The sequence below is a fragment of the Fragaria vesca genome, linkage group LG3 (genome assembly GCF_000184155.1).
Source record: "Fragaria vesca subsp. vesca linkage group LG3, FraVesHawaii_1.0, whole genome shotgun sequence".
NCBI classification, from domain to species: Eukaryota; Viridiplantae; Streptophyta; class Magnoliopsida; order Rosales; family Rosaceae; genus Fragaria; species Fragaria vesca.
The window spans coordinates 7,925,122-7,933,386 of NC_020493.1; the positions used below are offsets into that span (position 1 = coordinate 7,925,122).

The 8,265-nt window shown below is 38.2% G+C and overlaps 1 protein-coding gene across 1 annotated transcript; it reads left to right on the forward strand.

The window, feature by feature from the left end:
* Positions 1 to 3,559: 3,559 nt before the first annotated feature.
* On the forward strand, positions 3,560 to 5,013 carry LOC101295699 (WUSCHEL-related homeobox 9-like). The gene is made up of 4 exons (XM_004295556.1): positions 3,560 to 3,915; positions 3,995 to 4,540; positions 4,636 to 4,866; positions 4,979 to 5,013. The coding sequence occupies exons 1-4, from the start codon at positions 3,786 to 3,788 to the stop codon at positions 5,011 to 5,013; spliced, it is 942 nt and encodes a 313-aa protein (XP_004295604.1). The 5' UTR covers positions 3,560 to 3,785.
* The last annotated feature ends 3,252 nt before the right edge of the window (positions 5,014 to 8,265 follow it).

Here is an 8,265-nt window from a genome sequence, read left to right on the forward strand (position 1 = left end):
TATACATCCTCAGATAAAAAAACAATTCAATTGTGTTTGCTAGCCATATTGACTCAATCATATCCTAACTTGCTTTCAAGGGTGCAAATCATCTTTTCTATGTAACCCAGCAACCATAAAATGCCTCTTCAAGTCTAATTACAATTTTATGCTTAATATTTAACACTATCGCTGCCGCTGATCACTAAGAGTTTTTTCTTTTTTCTAAAGGATATGCTTCTGCACCATGTTAACTTCCCGGATTCATGACATCGTTCCTGGAACGGGTGGCGTAAAGATAAAAGTTCGGGTATCTCGAATGTGGAGAGGAAAGGTTCTCAGGCCTGTCCAACGATACGATGGCTTGGGATGCGTATTAGTCGACCAATATGTAATTGTTATAATAGTTCAATCATTTTTTACAAGCACCGGTTCAATCATTTCTAATTATTGTCTATATGTTATATAATTATTAAATATACTTATTATATCCATCAATTGTGACATACAGGGTGACTCCATCCATGCCGTGGTCATGGAAGCTGACACTGAAGATGTCTTGAGCAATATGGCGGAAGGTCCTATTTATGAAATAAGCAAATTTAGGATCATGAAAAAATCAAGAGTCTCACCAAGTTGTGCCAACATAAAGCACAACTGCAGTTTAACAATAAAACTGTGTTCAAACTTATGCGTGAAGAATTTCCGGCAATACCCATACACTGCTTCAACCTACTGGACTACAACGAACTTCCTGCACGTAACAAAAAAGACACCATATTGACAGGTACAATTCGATATATATCACAATCAAAGTGTTCACTAAAGTTATATAATATGTACATAATGTTCACATTTTATTCTAATATTTCATTGTTAATAAAACTTCATACATTTTAAACATTGTCTTTTTGCTAAGCAGATATAATCGGGCTTATAAAGGAGATGCATCAAGTTCAAGACACTCCTGTCAGAGGACAATTGGCAAAAACACGGGAACTACGAATACAAAACACAAGGTACCAAATCGTGAATATTTAGGTTATAAATACATTAACTATCTAAAGGTTTAATACACAATTTCAGTTATTTGATATATTTATTTACACACAACTCTACTGCCGTATGTGTTTACTGTTTTCCCTAGGAATGAAGAGCTACAAGCAACACTTTGGGGAGAACTCGCACTTGACTTTGATGCAGAGAAGATACTTCAAGTTACCCCCTCCAGCTGTGATAGTCATTACGAGTTCAAAAGTGGCCACATATGCAAGTAAGAACAAATGTCCATTTTCTCGACGAGATCATACTATTTATTATTTCGAAAGAACTATCGTTATTTTTAATGGCATCTCTGGGTTTTCATTTTCTAAAAAAAATAGAAAGTGAACAACATCAAGCTAAACTTTTATTGCTTCAATTGCATAACGAGCTATAAATGATAGTTCTTTCAGTTATTTTTTCTTCTACTCTTCTTTCCTCTATTATTGCATTATGGCTTTCACTGAAATTAGATATTATCTTTCCGCTGGGTTTTCACAATTAAATTACTTCTATTGTCTATTCTCAGAGAAAATAGTGGTTAACACAAGCTTGGACAGCTGTGTCTTCATCAATCCAAATATTCCTGAGTTACAGGAATACCAAACAAGGTACACATTTAAAGATAAAAATATGGCCATAATCGACATTCGGTCTTCATTGTTTGCTAATACCAAATTCCGTACACCTTAATAAAATTGCAGGTTCTCAAGCCCGAACTATGCCCCAAAATTAATACCAAGCTCAGGCCAAAGCACAGGTTCTTCTATCACAGAAACATCAAACATAATCAATATCGGCAACCTCATCTTACAGGATGCAGATGAAACAAGGTAGCAACTTCTAAAAGAACATAATTTATGTATTTATTTTCTTTTGAAGCTCTAAAAGGACATAATGTTGTGCACCTGTTGTTATGTATATTAAAAATATTAAAACTATTGTCATATGTTACTTCAAAAATGTCTATATCAACACAGGATTCCACGTTCACATGTCGAGCTAAAATTACAAAAACCATCACTCGCGAAGGGTGGTACTACTTTGGTTGCCCAATCTGTAGAGTAAAACTACAAATGGGATCCGACTCTGTACTGAATAAATGTCCAAACCATGGAGAGCAAGCTGGAAAGCCAATGTAAGCAAAAGAAAATTTTATAGATTAACTAAAATCTAAGATACATTGTCTAAATAAACTCCACTAATAACTAAAAGTTTCTATGTTGATTGCATGGCCTTATTCATCTTAAATATCGCATGCGTAAAATTTTTATGATGGATGTTACCATTACAGGTACAAGATGCAAATTCGTCTCGAAGATGAAGACGATTCAACTCTGGCCATGCTCATAGGAAAACCCGCAGAGATACTTTTCAGAAAACCCTGTGGCCAGTTGATAGATGAAGGAAACACAGATAAAACCGTCATCCCGAAAATCATCCTTGATACAATGCACAAATACAAAATATGGAAGATTGGGTTTGGTACAAGGAAAGATTTCATGGTTAGAGCTGTTTACCCCGACACTGAAAAGGTTCACCAAGAGATAGAAGAAGCGAAGACATCAGAGAAACTTCCCTCAAAGAGAAAATCATGGTCACCAAAAGAAAGCACTCTGAGTCAACTGTTGGGATCCACGAAGAAAGCAAAAAGGTATCAATATTTACTACAGTGTCCATCTATTCTTCCTTAATGTGTGTACTGAAATATCTAATGACTTAACATCATACCTGACAGAGAGGCAGGATGCAGTAGCAAAGACAAAGGGAAACTTAGAATAAGTTGGACAAGATGGCTCCATTGTAATAGTCTAACTATGCTTTTGGCGGTCAACTTTTGCAAGAATAATGGTGTGTGAAGAATGCCCTCTTTTCTTCAAATGACATGTTAGCTAGGAACTGGAGCTAATGTAATCTGTATAGTAAAATAGTTTTTGGTGTGTATGTGTATATCAACAACCAAAATGTACGGCTTCGTAATCGTTACAGGGAAATGACTTTTGGTGCAAAATAGTTGTTTTTGCTGTGAGATGTATATCAGCTGCCAAATCAAAGGTGTTGTAATCGCTACAAAGAAATGGTTTTCGGTAAACATGTTTAATGGGTACAACTGTTCACCGTTTTGTATGTAAATTCAATTTTACTTTCAGACATCTCGATTGTACAAAAATGGACTGATAAATCTTTTTTTTGGATTACATCCATTACCTAAAGTTTTGAATGGTTTACTCCACTTTTCCACACACAAATCACCTAGCTGTCACCCCGCAGCAGCGCGCGGGCTTACTACCTAGTTATACATAAATATAAAACCAGGAAGAAGCCTGCTGTGACTAATCAGCAGAACGAAAGCAAGCGCAACGTACAGTCATGTGAAAGCACCAGTATGACCCCCTCTACATCCTCCAGCTTTTTCGTTCAACTATCTGCCACTGCCATGCTACTGTAAGTTGCGTGCAAGCTTCTAATCTTTTGAGTATACAACAAGCTGGATCAAAACACAAGTTTAAGGAAAGGGATGGGCGGCCGGAGATCGAGTGGTACTATCATACAGTACTAGTACTACCTAGCTCTCTCTCTCTCTCTCTTATTTATTTCCATTTCCTTTCTTGTTTATCTTTAAAATATATTATACAGGCCAGGAGTACGTTGATGAGAGTACGTACTCTTCCTATATAAGAGAAGTGATGTTAGATTGGCCTAGCTAGAAGATCGAGAGCCAAAGAGTTTTAGTTTTAAGTTGTTCCTAGTCATCATCAATATTCATGGCTTCTTCAAACAGACACTGGCCTAACATGTTCAAATCCAAACCCACCCACCAGTACCGATGGCAGCATGACGCCGTCAATCCCTCTCTCGTGCCAAACGGTTACTCAACCGCTACAACATCATCAGGTTAACTAACTCATTAATTTAATCGTCCACTCGATCACATTTATTAAAATGAATGAATGAGTAGTTTAACCGTGTGCAGGGCTGGAAGATGAAATGACTCCGGAGCCAAAGCGGCGGTGGATCCCTCGGCCGGAGCAGATTGGGATTCTGGAAGCTATTTTCAACTCCGGGATGGTGAACCCTTCGAGGGAGGAGGTAAGGATGATCACGGCTCAGCTCCAAGAGTACGGTCAAGTCGTTGACGCCAATGTCTTCTACTGGTTCCAGAACAGAAAATCAAGGTCCAAACACAAGCATCGCCGCCTGCAGTACTCAAACAAGACCCAATTCTCACCACCACCACCACATGATGTTTGCAACTTAAACTCTCCGACCGCTTCTTCGGTCAATCAGACGTCTTTTTTTCCAAACCCTGAGGTCTTTCCAGTGAACAACCCTGCTGCTTCTTCTAGCAACGGGCCGGTAGCAAGTGCTGATTTCAGTACTACGCAAGGGTTTTACTTCTCTGAGCTCGCGAATGTGGTTCATGGGAATAACAGTCCCGATCTTCATCATACTGGTCTCTTGCTTAGTGAGATTATGAACAACAATGGGATGGCCTCCCCCATGAGTACTCACTTTCAAGGTACGTAATTTGAGAAATGTAGCTTTACTTTCAAATTTCACTGACTTCAATATACACTTCTAACTAGTACGTACTGCAATGGATTATATATGCAGTTATTGGAGGGGAAGCTGGTGCTGCGATAATGGGAGCGGGAGGTGCGGCGGCGATATCAACGGTGTTCATAAACGACGTCGCATTTGAGGTGGCTGAGGGACCCTTCAACGTGCGTGAGGCTTTCGGGGACGACGCCGTTCTCATTCACTCTTCTGGTCACCCTGTTCTCACCAACGAGTGGGGAGTTACCCTTCACTCTCTTCACCACGGCGCATTTTATTACCTCGTACGTGTGCGCCTCTTCTTTTTAACCTTGTTTCTTTTACTACTGTGAAAATCTCATTGCTTTTATTTGCTAAATTATGCTGTCGTTTATTGATGTGTTCTCATTGGAAAATGCAGATTTAGGAGATATGGATCAGTGGAAGCTGGCTTAGTTAGTGTTTCTGTCTTTGAATTTCTCAGCAGCAGCTTGCTAGGGTTCAACAATTTTAATAGGGTTTCAAGAGTAATGGGTCAATTATAGGCCAATTAGTTTCAAAAGTTTGTACTACTGGCCAGCATGGACTCCTCTTAGTATATATATGTCCTATTATTATTTGATGATCTTTTTCTTTGTGAAATTAAGCATTTACTTAATTACATAGACCTGTGGGATGTTCATGCAATAATTAATAGGGTAGATGTGAAACTAAATCGAATTGATCCAGATGAGCTGATATATATATCATCAATATTCTCATAGTTTCCTGCTGATTCTCGATTACATTTCTTAGGGTACGTTGAAGGTTCTAGCTATTTTAAAGGATTTCTACCTGATACTGAAGTGTGCCACATAGTCATATATGTTGCACCGGCTATACGATTCTTCTTAAAAAGAAATTGTATACTAGCTAGTACTGTTGATGCCACAGATTTAAACATATAGATTTAGAAATAAACCTATATGCATATGCTCTTGTGTATATGTTTCTGCGATTTAATTGCCAAATCCCAAAGGTGTTATTTGATCCATATTTCTGCAAGTTCAGCATGAATTAGAGCCTTTTCAATTGATTGGATTGGACGATATGGAGTATTAATGGAGCCACACTCTCATATATGGGATCTATTTTGATAGATAGAAGCTGATGGATCGAGAGCATGCGCAGGCTAGGATTTGCTTCATGGTTCATATGTATCTGAAACGGAAAGGTATTGATGTCTGAAAAACACCCATCAGTACAAAATCCATCAATCACTGTTAATATATATCGCGTGGTACAGATTTTTAACTTGCAACCTGGTGCGAACAGTGTCTGATATGATTGACATGATTGATCGCATAAGAACCTAACCAGCTAGTTATCTATTTGTATTGTCTCCAGTCCGATGGAAAGTCCTCGTTGCAATTGCATCAAGTACACATACAGTCGAGCATGGTCCGATGATGACAAAGAACTGAATCCCCTTGCATCCAGGGTCGACTACTCTTCATATATATTGATCGACGATCGAGTTTGATATGTCTTGTTTGCATTGGTTTATCTGCATCAGTGAGTGCCCCGCTAGAAAATTAGGTGCAGAGTTGATCCAAGACTACTCATGCCATTAGGATATGAAAGCCTCGTGTATATGTTCATAGGTTTTATCTGGTAAATGTCTCTGAGGAATGAGAATGTAGAAAACGTTTCTCAACTAGCTAGGTTGAGCCACATCGATGTTATTTGGCAATAAAATCCTCGTTGGATTTATTCTTGTGGCATAAGGGACGTGTAGCTACATGCATTGCGTAGTGGGCTGTGGGCTTCCATTTTTGATAAGAGGGTGACATTTGTGGATTTTCATGCAAATTCCGACCACCAATCCTTGGCCGGAATCAGTGACGGACGCATAATTTTTGTTCATGAAAAAGCACTTTGGTTGCTTAAATTTGCCATTATATGTAGCCTTATAATGGACTTGCTCTGCGTTGGCCAATGCCCGAAACAACAAGGACGATGACATATCCATCTCATAACTTTGAGTTTGGATACTCTCCCATGCCTATTATCTATATCCAAAGGCAGAGCTACAATTTATAAAATCAGAGGGAGTGGGTTGGCTGTGTCACATCTTATAATTATAATTAATTCAAGTTTGAGTTCAATTGAGCTGAGTTCCAAAGAAGAAAACCATATACACATGTCCCCGTTTGGGTCTTGAATAGCTCCTTTAATCCACCGCGTCTAAATCATCTATGTGAGTTATAAATAACATAAAATTTGATAGTATATGCTATCACAATTGCTTGAAGTAATGTATGACATAAAAGCAATCTTGACCTTATTTTTCATTAACGTATAAGATCTGAAGCTCATCTTCCTCGTTGCCGTCGTGCACATCAAACGAGAGAGAGAGAGATGTGAAGACTTTAGATTCTGAAAATATGGTGATCGGAACAACGTTGGCAAGTGGGTGAAGGTGGTGGACTGAGGGATTTTGGTAGATCGAGTTGTTGACGAGGTTTTCAAGAGTTAAGGGTGAGAGAGACAGAAAAAAATGAAAAGATGGAGTCAAAATTAAGAGAGAATGAAATAGAATAAATCGACCTATAACTCATTCATGGCGTTTTCTAAACGTCATAAAACTTAATGACGTTCCAGCAAAATATCATAGAAAGAGAAAAGTTAACGACGTTTCAAAACGCCATACAAATGTTGCTAGAGTTGATTTTCATGACGTTTTCTGAAAAAGTGTCATCCATAAATAATTTTTATGGCATTTTTTGTTAAAACGCCATCGTTATAGTGTCATTAAAAGGCATTTGTGTAGTAGTGATGATAGGATCAACGTATATAACTATTCAAGTTTCAAAGTTCATAGTAATAAAATAGAAAAAATTCAGACTTCATCCGAAACCGTATAAAGCTCAAATCGATCCCTACTATAGTTTAAGCACCTAGAGCAACTTTATCAGCCTTTGCCAAAAATGATATTTTTTATGAAGGATAAAGTGTAGAGACAAAGAGATAGCAAGAGAATCATCATCTTATTCATTGATAAGAGCCCTTTATATAAGGAATTACACAATACCAATATGGTAAGGATATGAATACATAGATCTAGTCTAACTACATATCCTATTGGCATAAGGCTAAGGCACACATAGAGAATATCCTAAAACACTCCCCCTTGTGCCGCGTGCTGATATGCCGATGGTGCTGATCTGTTGCCTCGTCAAAAACCTCGTCAAGTTATAAAAACCCTGTGGGAGAAAAACTGAACCTTGATCGTAGGAGAAAAAGAGTACAACGCACCCTTCACATTTGATAGTGACATGTATGTATGTGCTAGACTCCCCCTGAAGTTCGCACCCCCCCTGATCTTTACATCAATCATAGGGTTCTTCCTGATTCTTACTAATCACGGAAGTTTCAATAACTTAGCATGTCAATGCTTTTTAACATGTCTTCAAATGTGGCATTGGGCAATGATTAACTAAATCATGCCGTATTGTCCTCAAATGATCTTATACACTTAGATCTTAAGGAGAATGTCGCTTGTGAACTCAAAACATAAGTTCGTGCAGGAAATCAGATTTCCGCGCAGCATGACCTTCAATTACTAGAACAGTCGTAACTTCCTCTAGGAAATACATATGAACGAACCGTAAACGGTTTTGGAAACTAGACTCATTTAGCTTTCCAACCGTATATTACACACATTCT

What these genes read in the sequence shown, in the direction of transcription:
- LOC101295699 (XM_004295556.1), top strand. Translation starts at nt 3,786, where the DNA reads ATGGCTTCTTCAAACAGACACTGGCCTAACATGTTCAAATCCAAACCC. An exon ending in AACCGCTACAACATCATCAG is followed by an intron (nt 3,916 to 3,994) that starts GTTAACTAACTC and finishes AACCGTGTGCAG; the next exon opens with GGCTGGAAGATGAAATGACT. An exon ending in CATGAGTACTCACTTTCAAG is followed by an intron (nt 4,541 to 4,635) that starts GTACGTAATTTG and finishes TTATATATGCAG; the next exon opens with TTATTGGAGGGGAAGCTGGT.